This window comes from Neolamprologus multifasciatus, chromosome 2 (assembly GCF_963576455.1).
Source record: "Neolamprologus multifasciatus chromosome 2, fNeoMul1.2, whole genome shotgun sequence".
Lineage (NCBI taxonomy): Eukaryota > Metazoa > Chordata > Actinopteri > Cichliformes > Cichlidae > Neolamprologus > Neolamprologus multifasciatus.
The window spans coordinates 13,768,861-13,795,977 of NC_140440.1; the positions used below are offsets into that span (position 1 = coordinate 13,768,861).

General features: G+C 43.7%; 2 protein-coding genes across 5 annotated transcripts; one reads left to right on the plus strand and one right to left on the minus strand.

Moving 5' to 3' along the window:
• Nucleotides 1–790: 790 nt before the first annotated feature.
• LOC146524098 (N-alpha-acetyltransferase 15, NatA auxiliary subunit-like) lies at nucleotides 791–22,561 on the minus strand. 3 transcript variants are annotated; one of them, XM_085171113.1, is made up of 20 exons: nucleotides 22,429–22,561; nucleotides 21,487–21,571; nucleotides 19,631–19,735; nucleotides 19,322–19,479; nucleotides 19,028–19,162; nucleotides 18,513–18,666; nucleotides 18,010–18,129; nucleotides 17,371–17,466; nucleotides 16,406–16,512; nucleotides 16,251–16,323; nucleotides 15,977–16,146; nucleotides 15,749–15,901; nucleotides 12,720–12,848; nucleotides 12,257–12,470; nucleotides 11,003–11,196; nucleotides 10,820–10,928; nucleotides 9,766–9,864; nucleotides 9,526–9,669; nucleotides 1,238–1,335; nucleotides 791–1,159 (listed from the first exon to the last, which is right to left on the minus strand). In XM_085171113.1, exons 1-20 carry the CDS (start codon nucleotides 22,480–22,482, stop codon nucleotides 950–952), a joined length of 2,607 nt encoding a protein of 868 aa, XP_085027239.1. In that variant the 5' UTR covers nucleotides 22,483–22,561; the 3' UTR covers nucleotides 791–949. The 3 variants fall into 3 exon arrangements, with proteins under 3 accessions (XP_085027239.1, XP_085027258.1, XP_085027248.1); XM_085171132.1 differs by lacking the exon at nucleotides 791–1,159 and adding an exon at nucleotides 5,026–5,094 and having other exon boundaries at nucleotides 1,233–1,335; XM_085171122.1 differs by lacking the exons at nucleotides 791–1,159; nucleotides 1,238–1,335 and adding an exon at nucleotides 1,342–5,094.
• Nucleotides 22,516–27,074, plus strand: ndufc1 (NADH:ubiquinone oxidoreductase subunit C1). Of its 2 annotated transcripts, none has more exons than XM_085171139.1 (5): nucleotides 22,516–22,657; nucleotides 22,909–23,082; nucleotides 23,640–23,743; nucleotides 25,510–25,585; nucleotides 26,982–27,074. In XM_085171139.1, exons 1-4 carry the CDS (start codon nucleotides 22,621–22,623, stop codon nucleotides 25,567–25,569), a joined length of 375 nt encoding a protein of 124 aa, XP_085027265.1. In that variant the 5' UTR covers nucleotides 22,516–22,620; the 3' UTR covers nucleotides 25,570–25,585; nucleotides 26,982–27,074. The 2 variants fall into 2 exon arrangements, with proteins under 2 accessions (XP_085027265.1, XP_085027272.1); XM_085171146.1 differs by having other exon boundaries at nucleotides 22,639–22,776.
• The last annotated feature ends 43 nt before the right edge of the window (nucleotides 27,075–27,117 follow it).

The window sequence follows — 27,117 nt, forward strand, 5'->3', positions numbered from 1 at the left end:
TGTCCTGTTATATTTTAGATAGCAAGGAGCAGACGGCCGAGTTTATTAAACTCCACCGAGACAGCGGTGACGCAAATCAGAAGGCTAGACCGTCCAATTTCACAGCTGTTTACTTCCGGCCTACCCGACCTTCTGAGGACCCGGCCCACGTAGACCGCGAAGGCCGGGTCCTCAGGAGGATGCAGCCCATGAATTTGGACACGACGAATTGGGATCCAGCCTGTGCGTCACAGAAATAAAAGGCTGCAGGAGAAGCTGCTTCTCCGAAGCGTCTGACACCGAGGGCAGAAGGCTGCTCTGAGATTCTTGCCTTGCTAGCATGTGAGAAACCGGTTGAGCTGTTCGTCTTGCTTCGTTAACGGGAACAAGTCTAAACCAGCGGGGCCTGAGAAGCGCAGACCCAACAGAGCTGACTCGAAATTTCGAGTTATGGAGAATTTATTTATTTTTTTGTGGTGGAAATGGGCGTCCATAGCCGTGACCTCTGATTGGGGTTTGAGGTTTTGTTGAGGCAGCCAACACAAACAGTCATGGCACTGGACTGTGAGGTTACTTACCTGAGCACACAAACATCATTAACGCCATCACGAGTACTGGTTAGTTTTGCAAACATTGTTTTATTAATCCATCAGTTTGTAATATATAAATTACTTTTAAAAATCTGAGAAGCAGATGCACCAACAAGAAGAGGATGGCATGAAAACACAGGAGTTATAAAAAGCTGTGTTTACAGAAGCCATGTACCCACGAAGGTCCACACAATCCTTTCAAGCCTCGAAACGTATTCATGTTTCTCTTTTTTAAATGTACTCAACAACAGGACGCTGTTTAAAAAAAGTTCTCTGCGTCTCCTGTGGCACTCGGTCCAGTTCAGTGCAATGTCAGTTTGTTTTGTGTTGGAGGGGCTACGGCGTGTGGCAACATGCTCGCTTCTCCTCCTCATCACGTCTCACATTTCATTCGCAATGTCATCGTGCTCTCCTGCCGACAGGTCGCCATTAGAGCTGATTATGGTGCTGTTGTCTTGGTAACCAGGCGGCATGAAGGCCAGGCTGTAGGGGTAGATCTGATGGCAGGCGGCTCGATAGGCCTCCGCTGCCTTCTGCTGACCCTCGCCTAGCTGGCCGCCACGCAAAGCCTCCAGGACCTCGGTGCAGATCTGCAGCACAACACACACAAAGTCAACTACTGTCACACAAAGCTGCTGTGTGACGTCACCGTGGACAGCATCACAAACCTGAATGCTTCGTCCAGCCAGCGAGTCGTCCAGCGCTGTGGCTATCTCACACGCCATCTTATCAGAAGAAGGCTCCAGGTAAACCATCATCTTAGCGGCTGAGAGACGACACACAAGGATTTCAAACACAGCATGAACATCACGTATGAACTGACAGGATCTGCACAATTCGAACGAGCATGAAAGGCAGTATGACCGCCTTTGTTATTCGACAGAGCCAGCGCTCTGTGGCGAGCTTCTTTCTAGCTCGTTTTAGATGAAACGTTCAGAAACAGGATATTCTAACACCACCTCAGGAGGTGTTTCGCTCTGTTCTCTGTTGAGACGAGCGCTTCAGTAACGAGGTCTGAGGCTCTGCAGACGCCAATCTGGAAATTTACTTCCTGAAAGATTTGACAAAATAAGTATTTGTGATTGAGTTTTAGGGGTTTATTAACATTATAGCATTTCCAATTGTATAGTTAAAATAGAATCATATTAAAGGGAACCCCGACCCGCCGGGTTATAGAGCACCTGATTTCAAAATGTCTGTAAACAGCATCTGTTGCAAACTAGCATTACACGTTTGTTGTTTTACATTCATCTCTATGGGACCAAAGTGATTTCCTGAGCAATTCTATGTATGAGTACTCATATTTTTACTCTCAAACACCCTAAAATTCACAATGTGATCCATAAACGTAGTTTGCTTAGAGTCATAAATATGACATGATGCCGTTTTAATTTAACATGAACATATAATGATCTTCAGTAGAAGCCTGTTGATGGTAAGGGGAGCGATCTCAAAAGTTTTACTAATGCTTACATGTTCAAGTGCAAACTAGTAACTAAACTTAAACGTGTGTAGCGTTTGAGGGCTAAGCTGCTGCTAAAATGTTCACGTACTGGAGAATAGTAAACATCAAAGTGTTATTCCACATTACCTGGATTATATTTATATTAAAACATGCAGAGTTGTATAAAGTGCTTTGAGAGCTCAGCTGGAGGAGACAAAGTTATGTAAGAACATTTAAGGTTTGGATGAAGGCGAACGTAAAACCGTTCCACGTGTAGTCAAACTGCTTTGTGTTTGTATAAGGACAGGGAGCACACAGTGTCGGGACATGCCAGGTTTTTTTGGTTTGTTTGCTTGTTTGTTTCAGCTCTTTGACCATGTTGGTGCAAAAATATCATCTTAAACCTGTCAAACTTGTCTTCCACAAAGATTTTAAACAAACGGGCCAGAAGCAAAGTGCCAAAAAACACCATTTAAAATTTTTGCACTTTACTTCTGTTGTGTTTAGACAAATAGTTACTCTTAGTTACACATATACCAGTGTTACGTGGCTTAAAGTTACAGTGCACAAAACTTCCACCAATAGAAAACAGAACTCTGTTGACTGCAATATGCTGACCCCCCCCATCACGTGAATGATCCTAGCCGGGGTGGGTAGGACAGGACAAACATGTAGCCAAGACATCAAAAACATGACATTTAGACGGTACGATGACCATGGTTGGTGTAGCAGGGCGGCCCGTAGCGGCTGGAATCACAGTGAGATGGACCAAGTGCAGTGGAACAAGTATTCATTTGCATACAGCTCTCCTTACAAACTGTTCATCTACTGACAGCCGGCAGCCTTAAGTACTTTCAGCTGTCACAGACTAAACCATTATTCCACTCACAGGTAAACTCTCAAATCCCAACCTTCCACCACATTACACAATATATCCATTTGAATAAATAAATATATATATTTCACACTTTCATATTAATAGATATTTGACACTTTAATCTTATACCAAACCCCTTATTATAAAAACCAAACATCCAAGCATAAAGATTGCCCACACTCCCTTAACCCACGGTCTCTCCCAGAACCTTTAAATGGTACGGAGCCCCGCAGGGGACATGGGAGAAAAAAAAAATTAAGACGGACTTTTGCAAGTTTTAGCCGCATTCTTCGGAGGCCGCCAGCTCGAAGCCGACCGGGAGGTCGAGGCACGATGTGCCGGGAAAGCGGTGTTCCTCCCGGCTGTAGTAGGTCTCGACCTCCCGTTAGCGTCGAGCTAGTGGGTGTCAGCTCTCCGAAAACGTCGGAGCACTTTTGCAAATATGTGATGTCTTGTAAACCGAGCAGGTATCTGACGTTTACACAACTACATTCACGCCTCAAAATATCTTAAAAGTGTATTTTGTAACCCAGAAACAGTAATATTACAACTAAGTAGCTGCCGCCATTGTTGGAATTCAACTTTTGCGAGATCTCACAAAACTTTTGCGAGATCCCGAGTTAGCTTTGCGAGATCCCGAGTTAGCTTTGCGAGATCCCGAGTTAGCTTTGCGAGATCCCGAGTTAGCTTTGCGAGATCCCGAGTTAGCTTTGCGAGATCCCGAGTTAGCTTTGCGAGATCCCGAGTTAGCTTTGCGAGATCTCGCAAAAGTCTGTCTTAATTTTGTTTTCTCCCATGTCCCCTGCGGAGCTCCGTAAAATGGTGTCTGGACTTGGAGACAACACAGGAAAGAAAGGTGAGTCATCACATCTTACAGTCACTTCTTTGCATCACCTTTAATTCTACATTTTTCCACACACGTTTGCATCACTTCTTACTGGTAAAGCTTATTTTCTCTCAGTCACCGTCCTTTCCTTTTCACAGACACCAACCACCACCTTCCTCGATGAGGAGCTGTGCAGGATCTGAAACAAGGCTACCAACTGGTTTTTAAATTCCCAATAAATATTCAATAAATAAACTTCTTATGTGCAAATCCATGGTTAAAGTGATAAAGTGCCTTTAATAAAGTGAAAGGTGTGCTTGAAAGTGCTATAAAATTATAATATAAATAACAGTAAGGGAGTCCTCTTCCTTACAGCCGGCGGGTGTCTGCTACGGTTGGATCCAGCTCCACCCCAGAACTGTTTACCTCAGCTGTCAATGCTGGGTGAGAAACATCCACCTTGAATTACTCTGCAGGAGGCTGTCAGACTCTGAACAGGGTTCAGGTTGGTCTCAGCTGGAGTACAGGGAACTACACCTGACTTTCACATGTTCAGTGGAATAAAGCCATTTAATCACCATTTAATCATCAAATGTGTTACTGAATTATTGTTTCTGACCAAACCTGAGGAAGCAAAAGGAAAAAAGACCAAGGCTCAGAGGAAACGACACTGATGAGAACGCGACCAACAGGCAGAACGGGTAACTGGCAAAATAATCCCTCACAAAAGTAACGCAGGCCAGTTATTGTAATGGAGCATCAGTAACACTGAACTGTGTTTCATGTGCACCTGGATGAACCTTCCTTCAGTGTAACACTAGCACCACTAGGAAGTTTCTCACTCATTTAATGCTGTTTATATAAATCTCCACTGAAATGAGTTTATTTCTAGACCGTCTCAATCTCCCCGTGAGAAACTCGGATGCTGCTGAAAAACCTGATGCCATGAGAAACATGCAAAGTAATAAGCGTCCTGGTCCTGTTTCCCTGTTGAATTCTTTAAAAAGTGTCAGGATAAACTGTTCCCAGTACTGCTCACAGTGTATAAGGAGTCCTTGCATCACGGCACCCTCAGAGTCCATTTCTCTAAATCTATCCAGCGTCATCACTGTGACAAATCCACGCTCCATCGGGCAACTTGACACATTCTTCTCTTGCTCACTACTCGCTCGCTTTTGGCAGAATTATTTCGATACCACGTCAAAGATCCGATCAGTGACCTTCCCCCATGGTGCCATATTTTGGCTCCCAGTTGACTACAACTGGTTTACCTCTAACCAATGAAACATTTTGGCGTTTATTTCCTTACTGGCAAGACGTCGTCTTCTCCTTCAGCAGAAGTCTACTAAGCTCCCTCCAGCACTCAGTGACACCACGTCTAAAATTGGAGAAGATTAGATATTCAGTGAAAGGTAACGCTGATAAATGTGATCATATGTGACGTCCCCAACATTCTTCTGTTCTCGTCAGTCTTTCTGATTGATGATCCGATCTCTATTGATTCCACTCTGAGACCATGAAATGGTTCTCTATTCTAGTCTTTCTGCCTGGTTTTATATGATCATTTCCCTTGTGTTCGCCCTGTTGTGTCACGTTTCTGTCAGTGATGTTTGTCTCCCTGTTTTATTTAGGTAATCCCCATTTGTTAAGTATTCAGGTTTATTTCAGTAGTATTCAGTTTCGTTGTCTCTTATCAGTTTCAGCTGTGTTCCCGAGGTGTTTCCTCTCTTTCCCAATCCCAAACCTTTCGTGCATTTATAGTTGCAGTCTTTGTCTTTTGTTTATCCCTGTTTTTCCTCCTTGTTGCTGCTCTATGGTTTGTACACGTTTCCATCTGTAGTTAGCTTGTATTCCTCAGTGTGGATGTTTGTTTAGTTCCTGGTTTCCATTGTTACCCTTTCAGATTGAACTACGAGTCTAACACACATATACATATATATATATATATATATATATATATATATAGCCCACTATAAGTTCACCTGCTTTTGTCTGCTTTTGAGTCCTAAACACAAACATTAACTGTGCATTTTCCAGCAGACGTGCACAGAAGCACTGAGTTTGGGGCTAAACTCCGCTGAGTATTAGCCTGTTTGTAAATAACCCTGAATGCCTTTCCTTGCACCTTATTTTGGCACTCATTGCTGTTTTCTACTACCAACTTCCTGTTCGTGTGTAGAAGCTTTTATTTTGATGGGACGATTTCCTGTACAATGGTTTGGCGCAGTTTTCAGCGGCAGTCGCAGGAGTTTTGAAATGTGATGGCTTAACGGAGCCTATGGATATTTCTTTTGTCGTTAGCAGCACAAAGTATGGTCATGATATAAATGAGGACACGTTTAGATGTTTTTGTGACAGTCGCTACATTTGTTAAATGTTACGTTGAAACGAACTTCATGTGATAAGGTTTACGATTGTAAGAGTGTGGATTAGTTTTGCTTACACGCTGTTTCTATGTATACATCCCCAGCTCTTACGGTGAGATTGATGGTTTACTGCCATTAAACCTTCAAAACGTCGTCAGTAAAGTGTCATCCTTCATTCGGGGGGGTTCGCTACACTGTTAATTAAAGCATTCATGAGCATTTAAGGTTACACAAAGGATAAAGTGACAAAACTGCAGTTTTCTGACAATCCTGGATAAAACCAACAGAGATTTTGATTATTTTTATGCAAACGTTTTCCATTTGCAAAGTGAAGCAGATAAACTTCGGGATGCATTCGTTGAGCTATTAGTGCTCCCCACAATATCTGATGATTCAGCTTAATTTACATGCTCACACTAAGCTGAAAGAAATACAGACCATAATATCTTCCCACTTAGATAATAAAGCCAGTAACCAGATGGCTTCAACACTGGATTCTATGAAATGTTTAGCTGCTGTCCTACTTTGTTACTGCCAAAAGAAAAACTGGTTAATAGACTGAAATTATCCATCAGACCAAACTGGCTTCAAGTCAGGCAGGCACACGTATTTACTTTGTGTCACCTAGTCAACACTTTGTCTGCAGAACAAACAGTGGAATCAGTCATTCAATGAAATAGAACCGCTCTACACGACGCACCCTTTAGGTTTGGTTTTGGACCCACATTTATAGAATAGATTGGTACACATCACAACTGTATACAACATGTATCTGTGGATCTTATATTCTGAAGCAATTTTAATGTAAAAGTCAACATACTGCTAACAGAGAGAAGCCAAACTGTTGTTCATTGTTCTTGTAACAGTGTAACGATCTACTCTAACAAAGGTCGTCCCCTTTTCTTCCTTTATGTGCTACAGCAGCGGTCTCCAACCTTTTTTGCGCCACGGACCGGTTTATGCCCGACAATATTTTCATGGACCGGCCTTTAAGGTGTCGCGGATAAATACAACAAAATAAAACTAGTACCGGTACCGAAAAAAAAGAAGATTTATTCATAACACACGTGAAAAGACCAAGGAAAACAGAGTTAACGATAAAAACCCTGAAAACTATACATTTCACACCTGAGCCTCAACTCTCGCAGCCCGGTACCAAACGACTCACGGACCGGTACCGGTCCGAGGCCCGGGGGTTGGGGACCGCTGTGCTACAGAACTACATTACATGCAGTTGAGATAATCTCATGATGATATTCTTTGACCTGTCTCTAATCCACAAAGTCCCCTCTCTCTTAACACCAAATCAGTTTCTGGTTTTTCTATAAATGGAGGTAAGCAGATGTATGCCAGTCTCCTCTTGGGTGGATGTTACTTATTTACAGTCCGTCCCTTTCATAACAGCGATGGACGGGAATCACGACAGACAGTCCAGAAGAACCTTCCATTGATTTGGCAAAATAAGAGAGCAAGCAAAGCGGGACATCCATCCTGGTACGAGGATGTCAAATTAAAATAATTAACTAAAATTATTGTTCTGCCACATTTTTGCCATCTGTTTGGCCAATTCCTTGTTACAGTGATTGAGAGTGGAAAATTACAAAGAAGTCAGAATTTCAAAAGGTTATCTGCCAGAATCAGAGGAAGTTGGCTTTTTCCCCTTGGGATTGTCCATCCTCACATGGTGGGAAAACGGTCCACACTGCACACCTGCCTAGCGTGGCTGCATATGAACAACTATCCCATAAGAATAAAACAACATTGCTTGCTGATCTCCATCACCCTACTCAAGTTAAACCTGTTACTACAATATGATTTGTTATTATTAAATACACTAAGAATCTGATGGATACCCAAAACAATACATTAAGGCTGCCAATATGTACTTTATGATGCTCTAATTTGTGGAAAACATTCTTTGAAACTAATTGGAAAACTGATCTAAACTCAGTCTGTAAAAAGAAAGGCATGTGTAACATTTGGGATCTTTAGATAGAAAATACATTTGTGTCGTTCACACAATTAGAGAATATTTACAAAATCCCTGCATCAAGATTTTTTCTGGTACTTAAAAATTTGAGATTATATATTTAAAAAAAACCAAACATGCCCAACTCGACACCACGGATGAATAAATTCAATACTGATACTGATAAGTCTCCTTATTCCTGTCACAGTCACGTGCAGTGGATGACACATTACTCCACAGAAAGGTTTCATAACCCCAACATCTCACCCGTCTGTCAGAGATGCAAATCTGTCACTGGCAACTTGATTCACTCTTTCTGGTCATGTACAAAACTCAGCATGTTTCAGGGTTTTTCTGAAGCACATGGGGAGACCTGGTATGACAGGCTCTTCAACATCAGTAAACAGGTATGAACAGAGAAGTCAGAGAAGGTCATTTCTGACTGATGACAGCAATACAGAAGCAAGTTGTTGAAAATATCCTGAACTCTTAGTAAGGGCTACTATTAGCCTCTGTTAGCTACTATTAGCCTCTGTTAGCTACTATTAGCCTCCGTGAGCTACTATTAGCCTCCGTGAGCTACTATTAGCCTCTGTTAGCCGGTATTAGTGAAAAGTCTTTGAAGTGAAATTAACTTTGTTGGACTCTGATGCTTGGTGAGTAAACTCCCAATATGTTGTGAGAATGTAATTAAACTGTTTATCAGGGGAAAAGTTTAATTTTTAGATACCAAAAAAAGGGTAACATTAGCTGGCATGATGCTAGTTTTTTAAGCTAAGAGCAATATCAGCTTATAACCAGCTATTCTTGTTTAGCAACCTGCTGTCAGCTGCCCAGAGAGTCACATATTTAATCTGCTAACAATAAGTGAATAAAATAACATCAGGAATACATTTGCAATACATGATCCTTCATATCTTGAGTCTAAAGGTGCAGGCCTGAATTTAAATTAGCACGAGAACACTTTGAAACCCTTCGTCTTTGGTGTGCTGCATGTGTTTGGAAATTGCAATTACATATGTAAATACGCACCGTGTGTATTTATGATCCTATATCCCTTTTCCAATAAACTCAAAAAATTAGCAACTTTAACTAAAATATACGACAAAATGCTTGAGACTGAAGTGAAAATGAGTAAAACAGCAGCTTCAGAAAACCCGACTAATGCTCCATCTTTATAAAGATTACAGCCTGGTTTCAAAGAGTGAACAAAAGATTTTAGCACAGTACTTATTTTCCTCTTATGCTGTGTGTAAAAATGTTTTTTTTAAAAGGACTCTTTGTTCATAATAACAGACCTGTGGTCTGACCCAAAGCTGTCACTTCTAAAGATCTCTTTCAGACACGTTTTCTAATATGTCTGACCCCACAGTGTCTGAGCCCACAGTGTCTGACCCCACAGAGCCCACAGTGTTTGACCCCACAGTGTCTGAGCCCACAGTGGGTCATAACATTCACCACCAGGTTTGCGTACCAGCCAGTCTGTGTGGGATGGAGTTGGAGTGTTGGCTCAGGTAGCTCTTGTTGAAGCTCTGAGGGCTGCTCTCTCCAAACAGCCTGGAGATCTCGTGCTTCAGCACCGTTCTCACTGCCTCTGCCACATCCGTGCTCTCACTCACTGTAAGTATATAAGACAGAGCCCAGTGAAGCTTTAAACAGTGATACCCAAAGACAATCACAGCAGTTCACGTAGCTCACAGAAGGTCACACTTACCTCCTTTGAAAAAGCGGACAAGACACTGATGCAGCCATGGATTAGAAGGTTCTATGTTAACAGCCCTCTTTATGGACTGCAGCATCAGCAGGTACTTCTCTGGAGAAAGACAGAGGGACAACGTTTTTGTCATTTTTGCAGAATGTAAGAAAGTCAAACTCTGAATTCCTCCATCTACCTTCATTTCTAGATGTTCAGGCTGCTAGTTATTATTACATCTCTTAAGCTTTCTCGTTTTCCATGAGTCAATCTCTTCCATCTTAGTGCTCTTCTGTGCCTTTCTCATTCAGGTGACCATCATCTCCACCTCACTCTGGAACCAGGCCATGAAGGAGAGGCTCTAGTGGCAGAGCCTTAGCCCATAGAGTCATTAGCAACATGGGCCCGCCTTCTTGGGGCTCACCACCCGAGTGAATTGGGTTGTGGTCACCAGTTGAGGCCCTTGCAGTCTGACCCCTGGCTACTGAAATAAGCTTGAGACTTGACACGTCACCTTCCTAATGGGAGCCTGAGCTTGAAGGAGCATGAAGGTGAGAGATACCATCAGGTAGATGTTTCTCTGCACCTCTGGGTTGGGGAATGTGTCCTACTGTGCTTTGATTTGTGCCGTTGCTGGGGGAGATTCTGGGAGGAACTGGTGAAAAACACCAGGAAGTTCGATCAGGTAGCAGGACAGGATGTTTGACAGGCACGGTGTACCCACAAATATAGTGAGGGCACAAGTGCACTGCAGTACCAGCGTGGCATTTCAGAGGCCATGGACCATGAGAACTTCCAGTTCATCCTCCAGAAGAACTTCAACAGCAGTCAGAGGAAGGGTGGGGACATGGGAGTCAGAGCGGCATGCAGACTCTCACCCACACTTTCCCTCTTCATCTACAGAGTTAAACCCTGCAGCATCAAAGCAAATGCTGCTCCACACTAAACCTGCACGTCATGTTACTGTGACAATAAGCCAAAGATACTTCTGGAACACCTGCTATGGATTTAGGCACTGGAACAGCAACACAACAGCACAAACTGAGATGAGTCTTTGTGCTGAAGCCCGTCTCACCTTTCCTGAAGTAGATCTCAAAAGCCAGCAGATGAGTCTCCACCTTTTTCCGCACCAGGTTCTTCAGTGGGATCAAGAACTTGACTGCTTCATCCAAAGGATTCTCCGGCTGGAAGGAGGAGTTGTTTCATTAGTAACATGTATGACTGAGGGCAGCTGCACCAGCTGCAAACATCTGCCCACCTTGGCCAGTTTGTCTGGTATTAGCTCCTCTTTCGGCCCTCCAATCTCTTCGTCATCATCCTCCTTCTTCTTCTTCTGGTTCTTGAGCTGCTTTTCCTTCTCTGCGTTCTTCTTCTCCTCTTCTAACTGGGCCTTCTTCTGTGCTCTTCGCTGTTTATTGCGCAGTTTCTTCAGCTCCTTGTCTGTCAGATTTTCTATAGAGAAGAAAGAGAAAACTAGTGTTAGGACATAATGCAGTGCCTACTCCAGCTTTGCATGTGTGCTACTTGGTTTTTCCGCACACGTTACAAACCCTGTGTGCAGAGACAGCCTAAACTAAACTCACAGTCAACAAGTGGACACCCGATGCTACTGAGGCTCTAAATGGTAAATGGACTGATTCTTATATGTCTCTCCTGGAGCGCTCGAAGCTGCATTTCAGGTGTGAAGTGTATAGTTTTCAGGGTTTTTATCGGTTTTCAGCATTATTTTGTTATCGTTTTTATCGTTAGCTCTGTTTTCCTGGGTCTTTTCACGTGTGTTATGAATAAATCTTCTTTTTAAGTACCAGTACTAGTTTTATTTTGTTGTATTTACCCGCGACACCTTAAAGGCCGGTCCATGAAAATATTGTCGGGCATAAACCGAGGTTGGGGACCGCTGCTGTAGAGGACACCAGGCCAAAGATTTTGGCTGTGTGTGCAGGCCTGTACTGCAGAACAGCCTACGCTTGTGGATTGAGTCTGTGAACATATCAGATTCTGAAACTCAGAACTGTTAATGGCTTTTCTGCTTGTTTTAGTTCAGTTTTGTTTGTTTTTTGTGCTGTTTTCATGTACTAGTTATTACAGAGAGGAAGTTCTGCAGGAAAATGCATCCATTTTTGTTTTCTGAGTGGTATGAAAGTTACACATCTTTGCAAGCAAAGACTAAAAAAGCCAAGACCCCCCACGAGTGTTCGGAAAGTTAAAATCATCTTTAACTCTTTAACAATCTGTATTTCAGAAGCTAAATATCTAAAGCTAAAATAAATATAAAAGCCATCTATCCAAGGTTGGTGCCTAATATCCTTACAAACAAACAGCCTAAATTTGCATCGCGACACATCCATCTGAGTACGAATGTGTATGAATGGTAGATAGGAAGAACTTGCCTGTGTGATTGGCTGAATGAGGCAAGCTGTGTAAAGTGCGCTGAGTGCTCAGATAGAAATATAAGAACCAGTTCACAACATCGTTAAAGGAGCTACTTGTAAATCTGCACATAGAGTCTGACCCGTGTCTGCCTGGCTCTGCTTGCTGTCATCAGTCAGAGGTTTGTCGTGCAGCGTCAGGTAGATCTGTATTGCAGTGCGAGCAGCTTTGTAATAAAACGGGTGCTGCCGTAGGACATCCTCCAGCTTCAGCAGGTCCACGTAGGAGCGCAGCGTCATCTTCCTCATGCAGTAGGTGTGGAAGTCAAACTGGTCATCAGTGATCTCCACAAAATGCTGATGAAGAGAAGAAGGGGGCAGCTGTGATCAGCAGGGAATCAGAAAACTTTAGGTCGTCTCAGTTATTGGGATTAAGACTTGACTGAACTTGAAAGGTAACACTGTGCTGCAAACTATGATGTTTTTGGAAATCTTTTATTTTTCTTAAGACAGAGATTGTCACCTGAATTAGAGAGGTAGGAGGATATCGTAGAAAAGGTTTAAATGTTTGTGGGTGGAACGTGTGAATATGAACGATGAACTCACTCTCTCAATTTCATGGCACTTCTTCAGGGCCTCTCCGCACTTGTTCAGCGCCTTGTAGGCCGAGGCACATTCTGTCTGGAACCACATGCACTGCATCTCGTTCAGGTTGTCCACTGCCGACGTGCCTTCCTGAAATACACAAACTTCCAAACTTACTTTGTGCCACCAGAAGACAAACTGAGGAAAATGACATGTGCTGGTGCTGAAGCTGCGTAGCTGAAGAAAAGGTTTATGTAGACAGCGAGGTTGGTGTTTTGTCTTCATGCAAACAGACGGATCACATCTTTGATCTTTTCAGCTGCACTGACAGCAGGTTTGTTGTGTCACAGAGTGATGTCTGTGAAGGTCATCGTAGTCTAAGGACCTTGGAAGGAAAAGCGTCTGGACTTCTTTAAGTTGTCCCTCTGTGGGGGGAAACTCCCACGGGGTTTAAATCTGGGACTCTCCACCATTTGACCTTAGAACTGAAGAAGCTTCTCTGATGAGAGGTGAAACGTCTTCAAGCAACTTAAAGAAGTCCAGACGCTTTTCTTTGCAAACTCCTTAATCACAGAGTGATGCAAAAGGCAATGCAACACACACACACACACACACACGTGGGTTTCTGCTGCCTGAAGTATTCACTGAGCACGCTGTCGGTTGGGGCCATCTTCCTGATGTATTTGTGGATGTTCATTGCCTCTTCCTGGAGTGTGGTGCTGACACTCACCAGTCCCTCCTTCCTTCCGCTTAGCGTACAGCCTCAGGGTGCTGGACTTGGGGTGAAACCCTCCATGCATGGTCAGGAGCTTCCTGGTCTTGATGTCAGTGGCTTCTATCTCCTCCTTTGGCCAGCTTATTATCCCAGCAGGGTACCTGATCACGGGCAGGGCGTAGGTGTTGATAGCCCGGATCTTGTTCTTACCGTTCAAGCTGACTCCTCAGGACTTGGCTGACCCTCTTCAGGTACTTGGTGGTTGCAGTGGTAAGACTACATGCCATTGAAACGGGAGTTGAGGAACAAGACGACATCTTTGGGTAAGAGATTAAAATAGGGCGCTGTTGGAATGCTGCTGCAGAAGTAACCCCAGCAGAAGAGGTTACATGCCGGGTTCATACACATTTTTCAGGGTCAAATTTAAGCACTTTCAAGCTTTTCCAGCACGTTACCAAAAAAAGAATGCATGTTTCACTTTGTATCACCTCAGTAAGACCATGTAAAAATTAAAACAAATCTTAGGTCGACTTAAATGTTCTTTGTTCCCCTTTTGTTAAAACAGAGAAAAAAGCACCACACAAAAAAGGAAATGGTAGCATTACATGCATATAGTGTACAAACTCAAAAAACACACTTCTCTTAAAAATTAAGATGTGCAAATGTGAACAAACTTTTTAGATTTCCACTTGGAAAAAGAAACAACCACACAAAACAAGAAATCTGCACAAATGAATAAGTCTGCTCATCAGATATTGATGCTTCTTTCCTACAAACATAGGAGACAGATGTTTATTTTAACTAGTTCAGCACCCCCACCACCAGAAACGGGGGCAAAACGAAGGAGATCACGAGGTCAGAAATATAAGTGCCGACATGAGTAGTGTCCACAGAAACCTCTGAATCTCAGTTAAAATCTCATGTAAATAATAATAATACTTTTAAACATTAGCATGTGTTATGTACACATACTCGAAAATTAGTTACTAGGACTCACCTGTCATGTGACTCAAGAGTGTTGTTTTCCATCAAACACTCATTAAAACAGCAACGTCAGGTTAGTGCACTCATCCCCGACTGTTCGTGGGGAGGGGCGGGGCCACGCATCGACTGACATGCAGAGGTGCAGGGTGGAGAAATGTTGCTTTTATGGTTTGCGACTCTTTTTATTTCTCTATCTGATAAGAAAACTATTCGTCACACAGTTATTTGTGGTGACTGAAATACGGTTTCAAGCACGTTTAAGCACCACGTCTGAAATTCACGCACTTTTCACACCTTGAAAAGACAATGTTAAAATGCAAGCATTTTCAAGGATTTCAAGCACCCGTACGAACCCTGTACATGAATAGGATGAGGGACCTATGCAGTCTTCGATACTCAGCATCCAGATTGACGCCAAAACAACAGGTATCTCAGTACTCCAACATTCGGAAGGCTGGGGTCTATCACACCAGGCAAGACGCCAGGTGCAGAGGATGACTGTCTCAGGGGCAATCCAGCACACAGCAGCAGGGTGCAAGATGCTAGCAGCAGGGCGTACATGGAACGCCACCACGAAGTGGCCGGCATAGTGTACAGGAGCATCTGTGTGGCCTGGAAGTCCCGAGGGGAGACGCCCCTAAGGGCAGTGGAGAATGACCGAGGTAAGATCCTGTGGGACTTCCAGATGCAGAGAAGGAAAATGGTGATGGCTAACCAACCGGACATAGCGGTGGAAAAGCAGAAGAATATAGATGTAGTGGCCCCGAATGTCAGCAACATCAGGAAGAAGGAACACGAGAAGCTGGAGAAGTACCAAGGGCTCAGAGAAGAGCTGGAGAAGATGTGGAGGGTGAAGGTAACGGTGGTCCCAGTGGTGATCGGAGCACTCGGCGCAGTGACTCCCAAGCTAGGCGAGTGGCTCCAGCAGATCCCGGGAACAACATCGGAGATCTCTGTCCAGAAGAGCGCAGTCCTGGGAACAGCTAAGATACTGCAGGACCCTCAAGCTCCCAGGCCTCTGGTAGAGGACCGAGCCTGAAGGATAACGATGCAGGGGCGAGTACATATATATACTGTACATATATATACATATATGTACACACACACACACACACACACACACAGATATATAATCTCTTAACTTCAAGGCTTTGCTGTTGAGTGCTGTGTACAAACTGAAGGCCAAACAACACCAGCTCAGGTTCTCACGCCCCGTCCCAGTGACGCCTCCCTCTCAGTGACTCCTCCCTCTCAGTGACTCCTCCCTCTCAGTGACTCCTCCCTCTCAATCACTGACACAATGTTGCAGTTTTATCACCTTGGCAACATTTCAAACATGCCCTCTGCTTACTCGTGTGAACTTGGAGCACATCTCCTCTGCTTCCTTGATGAGGCCCGCCTTCAGCATGTACTTGGCACACTTGGAGTTAATGAAGCGGTCTGCAGTGTCCAGGGCCTGAGCCTCATCCATCCACCGAGCGGCTTCTTTTATGTTGCCTGCATGCTGGAGGGCAGAGGAGCCGGGTTAGCAGACATCACAGTGAACAAACACCTGTGTGTGCAGAGCTTTCTACCTCACCTTGTAGATCTTGGCTTTGATGAGGAAGAGCTCGATGAGCGTAGGCGTGCTGTCGATGGCTGCATTAATAAACTCCAGCGCCAGGCGCGGCTGGCCAACAAAGTCAAAGTGCTGTGCCAGGAAGTACTGTACCCACAACAGCGTGGTGGGGGGTTCCTCCTTCCCATCATCTGTGCACACATGTAGTACAGCTGTCACTGAGCTGGGGTTCAAGTCACAAACATTCAAATAAGTAAATGGAGACTGGAAACCATTATAACCAATTAGCACTCACCATTTTCACTAAACATTCGACAGCTTTTTAAACAGGTTTCATAGCCGACGACTAATTCTTCAATAACTGTGACCTGCATGTAGAGAAAACTTTATTATCCTTTATTTTAAAGAACATTTTCAAAGCAGACTCGAGTTTAAACGCCACAAACGTACTTTGTCTTTGTCGCTGTAAAGGGATTTGAGGGTGGTGAAGACGGGAGGACAGCCTTTGCTGAAGTTGATCCTCAGGTAGCCGTCCAGAGACTGACGAAACCGCTCCCCTGTGGCACAAACACAGCAAACACACAGTGAGGTTTACGCTGCCACTAAAACGTGAGTTACACTCATAACTAATCAGTTTGTTTCTGCTGATTCTGAGTGAACGATATAACAACCTCCCACCAGTTAGAGCCCCCTAGTTGGGCCGATGCACCAGAGGTCCCCTGCAGTGGGACTGAACCCCCCTGCACCCACCCGCCCACAGCTCCGGCGACACAACAGCCAGGACCCCAGACCGGGGGCGGAGCACCCCCAGACCCCCAAGCCTCCACGCCCATCCCGGGGCAGCCAGGCTACCAGGCCAGTAACCAATGTCCGCCAGCACAGACCCTCCCCCATCTCCGCTGTACGCAGCCACAAGGAAAACACCATCCAAGAGCCCCCAGAGCCCCCAACCAGGTCATGGCCACATCCCCCGGGTTAGGCCCTCCAGGAAAACATCCCTAGGGACTCCCCAGACGCCCTAAGGCCGTCCCTACCCCCATATCAACCACAATAGCGAAGGCAGGACCAAACCATGACCCCCCACTAGGTGATGAAGCCGATCAAAGGAGCCCAAAGGCATTGATCAAATGTGATGGCAGAGGCTGTATCAAGACTAATGTGATCTATTAGATGGTTTTTATATTGGTTAGAATTAAGATTATTTTTATTTTTCCAGTTAATGAGGACCGATTTCTTGGCAGCGCATACTTGATAAAAACATGCTGGGTCCATCATGTTACTGACACAGATACAGCCAGAAGATCCTTTTTTCTCTTTATTTAAAAAATAAAAACATCACCTCACAGAAGCAGTAAAGTATGAGAATAACAACATTGTGATAAAATAAAAGACAACAGACAGAAATCCAGGTTTACCAGTGAGGAAGTTGAGAGGCAGCCTTCGGGGAACGAGGCCTTTAGGAAACTTTATGCAGGACGCTTCATAAATCTTCTGCCGCGCCTCTAAACTGCCTGAAGAGGAAGGAGAAAATGGTCAACTGAAACTGCAGCGGTCAGTTAATATCACAATCCAATCTTCTGCTCACTCAGGAGATCTGCTGAGTTCAGTTTGTTTGGTGGTCAAATGGTGCAACAAACTAACTACAAAGGGATGAACGTGGTTGTTAAGAGCTGAGAGTGTGCTATGACCACATCCCCACACTATTACAGCACAAAGAGCAGGCGCCATGGCGCCACGCTGCTGTTGGAGCATCAGCAGATACACAGACTGGGACGAGCTCAGAGTTTGCAGTATAGAGCAGCAGACATGTCTCACAGCTTGTGGATATTTGTGCTACATTCGAGCGTCCAGTGTAGATTGTGAAAGAGGATCAGCGTACAACCACTGAAGACACGAGACATGAAATGAGAGCTGCGCTTTCAAATGCAGAGATTCTGATGAATCTGTGGCTCCAAGTGACTGCAATCACAAACGTGTGTCCACGCTGCCTGTGCAGCAGCCTTCATTATAAGAAGTAACAACAGAAGAAGTGTGCTGGATGAGAACGTTCTCACCTGGCTTTAAGGCCTTTTCCAGGCCTTGGTAGTAGGCCCAGTTTTCTGGGTTCCTTTCCTGGAGTCTTCTGTAGACCTCTGAAGCCTCCTGATGTTTCTCCAGCTTTAGCAGCAGCTCTCCTGCAAACACAAACACTCACTGACTCAAAGGTCTCACACTTTTAACACCAACTACACCCAAAGCCATTCTTTTCTCTTTCCCCTTTTGTTTGCTGAAGAAACCTCGACCCTTCTGCTTTGTCGCCCTCCAAGTTGCCAACAAAGGTGTTGTTTACACCTGGAAATGTTCCAGTCTGGGTTTAAAACATACCACAGCACCAAATCTGCTCTTTTAAGAGTTTTTAATGACATATTTTTAGCGATGGATTCTGGGAACAGTGTTTTTACCTGTGCTTTAAGATCTAACAGCTGCTTTTGACACCGTCTCACCTCCACACTGGAGCAGTGGAGTGGAGCAGACTTGACTTGGTTTACCACTCAGCGAGCAGCACTGCACCACCCACCTCTGGTCTCCTCCACAGCCAGCTTGTCACAGATCTGTTTCTCGTAGCTGTTGAGGTGATCGAAGGCCTCCTTGTGCAGCCCGGCTTCCCTTAGGACCTGGTTCTGATACAGCAGCAGTTCACTGTACTCATAATCCACTTTGTCAGGCGACGTCTGAAAAACAACGCACAAACAATGAGAAACTGCCACGTGGACTTGAAATGCCCATATTAGGATGTTTCACTTTGAACTTCACGTATATTATTTTTATTATTAGTAGTAATTTTCCTAGAAGGTTGGACTGGACAGCCCAGAGTGCACAATAATGTATCAATCACAAACTACAGACGAGAACAACTTCCTGGTCAGAAAAATGAAGCCCATGCAGATGTCCTTAAACCTGCCACAGCTGCAGAACGACGTGCAGACTTACAGAAGTCGATGAGAAAAAGGCTTTTTCTGCAACAGCTTGAATACTTTAAATAATCACTGTTTAGTTAAGGTCATGGAGGCCTTCTCATCCAGAGCTGCTCACCTGTTGTGTTTTGCGGAATTCCTCAACAATCTTTGCAGCCATGTCAAAGTCCTCGAGCAGGTGATAAGCCACTGCGTATCCGATCCAGGAAGCTCGTTGGGCTGGACGGAGCTGCAGCAGCTGGTACCGAGTCTCCTGGAGAGAGAGAGAGGCATCATGTCCACAACTGTCCGTGTTTACAATCCGACTTTCCGTGTTTTGATGCTAAAAAGGAAGCTGACACACGAGATCAGTTTGCCAGTCTCAGCCTTTTACGGCATCTTTTGATTCGCTGTCTCATTCGTCATTCCTCACCCTGTATCCTTCCAAGTCTCTCATCTGGATCTGCAACAAGGAGAGGTCTCGGAGAATCTGCAGATTGTCCTTATCCCACTTCAGAGCGTTGCGGTAACACTTGATGGCCTCGTCATACTTTTTATCTGAGCGCTGCAGCAGGCCGTACACGTGCCAGCCTGGTGCGGTCAGAGCGTTAGAGAAAATCACGCATAAACACAAGTATCCACACGTGACACGAGTTCATGTGGGAACTCGAGCAGACATTTCTCAGAGAGGATTCAGCAGCTGCTGTCCTGCTGAACAGAGGCAGGAGCGCTGAAAGGATACAGACGTGGCTCTTGAGGTCGTTGCGCAGGCCTCGTCTCACCAGCTCGTACGCCTCCTCCTTCTTGCCCAGACAGTTGAGAGTTAAACCCTTCATGGCCAGCGTCTCTGGAGCAGGAAGGAGACGCAGTCAGAGAAAGCTGACAGGATGTGACGCATTTCAGCACTCTTAAATGTGCAGAGAGTAATTTAGCGGCTTTTATGTTAAACATTGCTCATTATATCTTTACTTCAGCAGCTTAAAAAGAACATGCATTAAAAAGCCTGCACTCCTCTGAGCTCCAGATGATGCAGGAACCTCTGTGCTGTGATAATAACTGATAAACTTTGGCTCACAGTCTCATCATGGAGGTGTTAACAGTGACGAAACTTCCTCACTGCTTTGGACTTTATTAAAGTCTGTGTGCTCCTGAAGCCAGAGCTGTTAACTAACAGGAAGACAACATATTAGTGGTGGAGAGCAGAACTCGTCAGCCTCCTGGTAGGTGCCCCTATGGCATTAATCACCTTGTTCTCAACTTTTTGAGAGTTCTTCACAAGATTTTCAGACACCTTGACCTCTGACCTTGACCAAACTCGTCCAGGATTATTAGTAAATACACCGATGGTATCAATTTGAAACTCGGTGAGGTGAAGTTTGCTTCGTCGTAGAGATATCAGCAGAACAGACACGTATGACACGCCAGCATCTTATTCCCAGTTTTTGCTCAGTTACGGTTCTGTTGTTGTCGTCGGCAACAGAACTAATATTGAATTGAACAGTTTTCAATATCAAGATTCTGAAAATGTGGCTCCACCACAGGCAGCGATTATTCCGAGCATGACGTTCGTTTGGAAAACATTTACACAGAGTGCAAAAGGTTTGAGCCACCACTAATTTCTTTATTCGTAGATTCAACTATCAGGGGTTCAGTTATCAATTATTTTATTAAGCAAGTATTCCATCAATAATTCCATTAATTAATCGAGTAATCAGATAAACAAAAATTCTCTCTTATTAACGAGCAATAATAAATATGCAAAAGAGCAAAAAAACGCAGGTCTTTCAGAATGAACTGCTCACTGGGGTCTATTATAGAAACTGCATCCAGCTGCAAACATCTGTCAAAAAAGACCTTTTCTTAATAATTTTCTTGATTGCAACATTAAATAGATTTTTAAAGGTCCGAGAAAAAATGTGAAGCAGAATCAAAGGTCAAAGTCAAATAAAAGAATCTTAATGTGAGCATAAATAAACCGCCGTCTGTCTTCTGACATCACAGGATCTGACAGCGCTGGGTCTACTGGACGACCTGGAGTTAGTGTGTGTCCATGCGTATGTGTTTTTGTGAATGTGTGTGTCTGCCTGTGTAAATGTGTGAGTTTGTAAGCCTTAGCATGTGTGGCAGCAGCAATAAAGAAAAGCAAGCAGTCTGAACTTTGAGCTTTGACGCAAAGTGTCTGTGCTGCTGAGAACGTTATGATGGTGCAGATATTAGGAATTAATTTTAATACTAATTCAGTGTCCGAGATAACAGATCCAGGTCAAAGTTTTACTGGCAACATTTTTATTTTTGGATTTAAACATTAGAAAACTGAATGTAGAGTTTAGAAATCAAACTCCTGCAGGCAGCCAGGCCGAACCTATTTTTCCCACAGTGTAAAGTACAACATCTGTCACATACAGCTGTTTAATCCCAGTGTTCCTGGGTGAATTCACACTGGGATTCTGGTGCTTATTCCACTGTACAGGAGGGCGACTGTGTTTTCAAGTACAGAACAAATGTACACGATGATCACTGTGTCACATTGTGTTAATATCATTAAATATCACGTCACTACTGCAGGCTGACAGTGAGCATGGTGCATCAGGTTCTTACCTCCATGCTCAGAAAACTTGGGGTTACTCAGGATCTGTTTGCAGAACTTCAGACCATTTCTGTACTGCTTGTGTTCATAACATTTCTGTGGAAAAGGACAAAGCACATCATATCAGGTGCCTGAGTCAAGTCCACGAAAAGTACATCACTGTGGGTCTGCAAAAGAAAACACTGGTGACTCTGTGATTCCTCCAGCCAGCAGGAAAAGCACCACATGCTCCTAAAGCAGCATCAACAAGTCTGCGAGGATCCCCACGGGCCCAGTGACGTAAATTTCATCATCGCACAGTCAGCGCAAGGGTCTGTTATTGTGAGCACGCAGAACATTTACAGCAGTTTTTAAGACTTTATACTTTCTCCATATAATTCAATTCAAACCCGTCATTAAAGCGTATTATTCATAATGCTGATACAGTGTAACAGCACAGTGAGGAGCTGTCAGACGGCTCACAGCAGAGGGCATCAACATGCACGCGTGTTTTCGAGTCTCTATAACAGGAGAGGTTAACGTGATCGATGTGCCGGTTTTCACGTTGCTGTGTTTAATAAACAGCTGAGCCTTCTTATCTATGCGACACTGTAAAGAATCATAGAGCCGTGAGAGGAAGCTCCTCCATCTGGGCTGACCAGCTCCTGCAGCCACTGAACTTAACTAGTCCAACAAGGTGCAACTGTTTTGGAAACAGACCCCAGACAAACGTGCTCATAGATGTCCGAGCCGAACGCGTTCCCGAGGCCAGGCACCAGAACTACAACACGTGACTGGTTTTGCGGTGTTCCAGCTGCTGCTTAATAAAACTGCCGACTTAATTGCAGTGTGTCTGGCGTAACGAACACATCCCTAATTCACTGGCAAGTCTCTTGTAGATCTCGCAACTGAAGGCTACTTGGCAAACTACCGTTAGCCAGCAAGCTAACGTGATCTCGGGTGTTTTAACCTACCAGAATTCTTTTGAAGAGCGCGTTCTCTTTCGGCGGCAGGGTGATTGTGGGCATCGTAGTGGCGTCTTATGTCTCTTTCGGTTTAAACATGAATAATAATGTCCTGGCTGAGGTAGAGATACCAGGCTGTTTCGATCTTTTGAGACACCTCTCTTTCTCACGTGTTGACGCCGAGGCCCCCTTCCGAGCAAAATGGCCGACGCGCTTCTCCTCCGGGTCAGCCTGTTCTGTGAGCCTGCTCACAGGTCGGAGGTGGTCGGCGAACACACGTTTGACAGGCACCTCACCGTGCAGATAAGACCGCAATTAAACCACGTTATACACAGTGATATTTCTTTCATTGTAGTGGTAAAGAGTAATTTCTTGATATTTAAATATAATAACTGACAAATTCATTCGTTAATTTTATTGTATAACGTAAAATTGGCTTATGTCTGTATAAAGATACCAGTTTAAACATAATCAAGTGTTTGTTTCCAGTAAAGGGGCAGGATGCTCCGGAGTGGTCGTTTGATTTATCGGCGATCTTGGTATCAGGTCTGACAGGAAGTTTAATCAACCGCGGTGCGAACGTTCGAGTCGAGAGGAAGGTGCTCTCTTCAGCGAAAATGACTTTCAACCGGTTGCTGTCCAGGGCTGTTTTCGTCAGCAGAGGTAAAATCACGAAAAGCTGTTAATTATCGTCGTTAAAAATTTTAAGGCTACGTGATTTGGCTCGTTATTTAAAACAGTGACTGTGTTTGTTTTGCGGGCTGACCTTAGCTTAGCTTAGTTTAGCATTCTGGTAGCATGAATTGGTTTTGGCTTTATAACTAAGGGGTAAAATAAAGCATCAAAACTAAAGACTGGAAAAGTATTAGCAACTGCTTTCAACTCAGATTTCCAATGCATGTTTTGTTTTGTGTAAAGATTAAAACAAAAATCCAGCAGGTCATCTACTAATCACGGTTGGTGGTTCGATCCTTGACTTGCCAAATGTCCCTAAGCAAGATAATAAGCCCAAGTTGTTCTCCAATGTATCCGTTAGTGTGGATGTGTGTAAATGTTAGATAGAGTTAATAAAAAGTGCTTGTATGAACAGGGAAGTAGAAAGGCGCCATATAAGAACCATTCCATTTACCGTTACTTGGACTGTATGAGGACTGGCTGCCCTACAAAGACCGGGTTTTTTCATGTTGTTTTCATGTTGTTGTGGTTTCTCATTGTTCCAGCTGGCTGCAGGTCTGCTTTCACAGGCTCCAAGCCTGATATGACCAACCCCAACTGGTTCAGAGTGGGTCTTGCTTTTGGAACATCTGCTTTCCTATGGGGCTTGGTGAGTGCATCATTTCATATGTACACCAAGGTGCTGTTTTAGAAGTAGCTCCACTGTGAGTTGATGCAGAACTGAGGCTTTGGTTCTGAAAAAGCTGATTATGTAGTTCAATCAGCTCTGAGTGCATTCGCTGTGACTTGAGTTGTATTCAGAGTGCAGCATTTGTTTGCATAGGCTCTGTGGAGTTTAATGTTATGTGAATGCAACCTATACCAATGTCAGGCAACTTAGTTTGTTGGAGAAAACGTGCTAGCCAGCAGATTGGATTCAGAGTGTGTTACCTTAATATTTGTTTCAGAGTTTAAGTTGGCTCACTTGATAAAAAAAACTGGGAAATATGGCCGAAAATAGTTATCAAGGTATATATTTTGAAATTTGCGATAACGATATAATTGACGCAAGACAAAGTACTTTAAAACTCCACAATTTTATTGGTGCAAAAAAACCCAATCAGTGTATTTTCACTTAAACAAGCAGCTGTTTTTTATGTGCATTAAAGTTATATAAACATTTAACAGTGCAAATGCAAATTCTATGCTGATAGTTTAACCAAAAGGCATTTCCAGTGGAAACTGGTCGACATATCCTCAGCATAACCATGTGTAATATCCACAAAACTTAAAAAGAGGTTATACACACACAGTACGGTAATATTATGTTGAAGCACAGTACTATCATATTTTTCGCATCGTATTTTAATAGCGACTTATTTTCCAAAAAACACTGTAATAACGACGGCCTGCTAGCATGCTCTACCAGAAATTGTGCTTTGTTGTGTATCTGACGGACGAAAGCTAAATCAGTTCCACACCACTGTAGCTGCAGCATTTTTACAAACCAGTTCTGGTTCATTCAACGATCCACTTTCGCTCTTCTCATTCTCCGTCGCCGCCATATGCGTATGAAAACAAAGGCACCGTGCATGCACGTTTTACCCATATTCTATCGCCATATTTCATTTTCTTATCGTTGCCCAACATTACACCGGTATTACAGTGAAAGGTATAAAATGGCCCAGCCCTAACTCAGAGTTTCCTTCATGTCAGGGTAAACCTGCATTCTAGACTTCCTCAGACTAGATGTTGTCAGAGTGCAGCGTTTCCCTTTTATTTGTTTCTGGATTTAATTCTGTTTAATGCATCAAACTGGAAGTTTACACTCTTGACTTGCCTTTAAATGCATGTATTCATGTCAGGCAGAATGATTACAGAGTGATTTTCTTGAGCCTGAATCCTGGCTGGGCTGTTACCTCACAGTATAAAGGTTCCCAGTTTGAACCACAGCTGTGACCCTCTGTCGAGTGTGCGTGTTCTCCCTGTGCCTACATAGACTCTCTCTCTGGGCACTCCGGCTTCTTTTGACAATCAAAGTCATGCAAACTATTATATAAGCTATAGGCTATAAGCGTGACAAAGATGGTGCTTAGTGTTGTCTCTATGCTTGTCTTAATTTTGCACAGTAGAGGGCAGCAATGAGCAGCAAGATTCTTTTACTTTTTTATTGTTTTTACAGTAACACATGTGTTTTGTTCTGAAGCTCGGTCCATCAGAGGATGGTGTGTCTGGCACCTGAATTTAAGCGGTTTTAAGGATTTTTTTTTTTTTTTTTTTTAAATAGTTCCTTCAATTTTAGTCTTACAGACATTTGAAGCCATTTCTTGTCGATCTGCGGAACAAAACAGAGGTTAAGATTACGATGTATTTTAAATAGGGAATTGACAAACGCACATGTAAGTGACTTGTGGCTTCTCGGCCGTCCATTTGCAGCTCTTCAAACAGCACAGCACAGACACTCATGAGTACAAAGTGAGGAATGGCCTGGAATAACCTACAAAACTCACAGGTGAGCGTCTCTAAATACTGACATTTAAGTGGACACTGCAAGTATTAAAGCTAATTTACACAATAGCGCCCTTCACAAACAACTGATAGATTTAACACTGCCTGTAAAGATGCATTTAAGAAGAAGGTTTCTAAAGTTTTTGGAACATATTTAGTGCCATCAGGTGCAGCTGACTGAAACAAACTCTCCTCCTCACTGCCCTCGTTCATAAAGTGCTCTATCAACTGTAGCCTAGCTAGCCAACAATGTAAACTCACTGCTTAAGAGACAGAAGAGTGACAGTATGGTAAACCCTTGTTTTTTCTTTATAGCCTGGGTCAATTCAAAAGACACTCTTAAACTGCTTTTAATGTTTCGGTCTCCTTGCTTTCCACTGCATTGCTGGTCCTGTCTGTTACCAGCACCGGCACGAGATGGCTGTAAACATGTTCTTAAATCCAACTTTACAAACAGGGCTCCATGGTGTAAATTAGGCTTTATACATGTAATGTTTCAGTTTAAATATGAATCACATGTTACATGTTACTATTATTATTGGTGTTGTGTAGTGGTGCAACGGATCACGGTTGATCCGTAATCCGAACCAATCCCACTCCACGGTTCGGCACGCACGTGATCCGAAAAAGAAGAAAAAAAAGCATGTGTATGGTGGCGTGGTCGGTCTGTCAAGCAATAGTTATGATCAGCGCTAGCGGTCCAAGTGGAGGAGCAGAGGAGTTTGTGGCATTTAAGCAGCCCTTTGCTGCCCAGTCCGACCGGGCTAAAGCTATTACAGAAGCTACTGGGGGGTTTAGCTGCAGACGGGAGGCCGTATGCTGTTGTGCAAAACAAGGTTTAAACTATGATGGACGTGCTTGAGCCACGCTATGATATCCTGTTGCGCGTCCACTTCAGTGACAAGATCGTTCAGAGCATGTATGAGCAGGAGAAGTTTAAAGTTGTGGCTGAACTGTCCCAGACATCTTCTGTTGCCCTAACTACTACAAACGGGTGGAGCTCCAGGTCAACGGAAAGCTACGTGACCGTGACAGCTTGTTATATCACAGCGATGTAATGAGCTGTATGTGTTATTGTAGGGTCTGCCTTACAATAAAAAGCGCCTTGAGGCGACTGTTGTTGTGATTTGGTGCTTTATGAATAAAATTGAACTGAGTGGTAGATACAAAGCCCTATACTGCACTATATTGAACCATAATGTTGTTTAATAATTGTGTGGAATGAGTGTTGAGTTGAATGTTTTTAACGGGCAAAAAAAACTTCAATAAGTAAATAATTAAATGTTCAATTTTTGTCTTTTTTTGCTGATCCGAAAATTGATCCGAACCATGAGATTTTTGATCCGTTGCACCACTAGTGTTGTGTGATGAGATATCTAATTGTCTCTTTTCCTGTCTAGGAGCTTGTTGGTGTTGATCTGCTTCTTCCTGGTTTGTCTCTTCCCCATTTCTCAACGTGGATTATATGTAAATAAAAACATTTGTCATGTGAACATACTTGACTCGCTATCATTTTGTACATATTGAGTTTGTTTA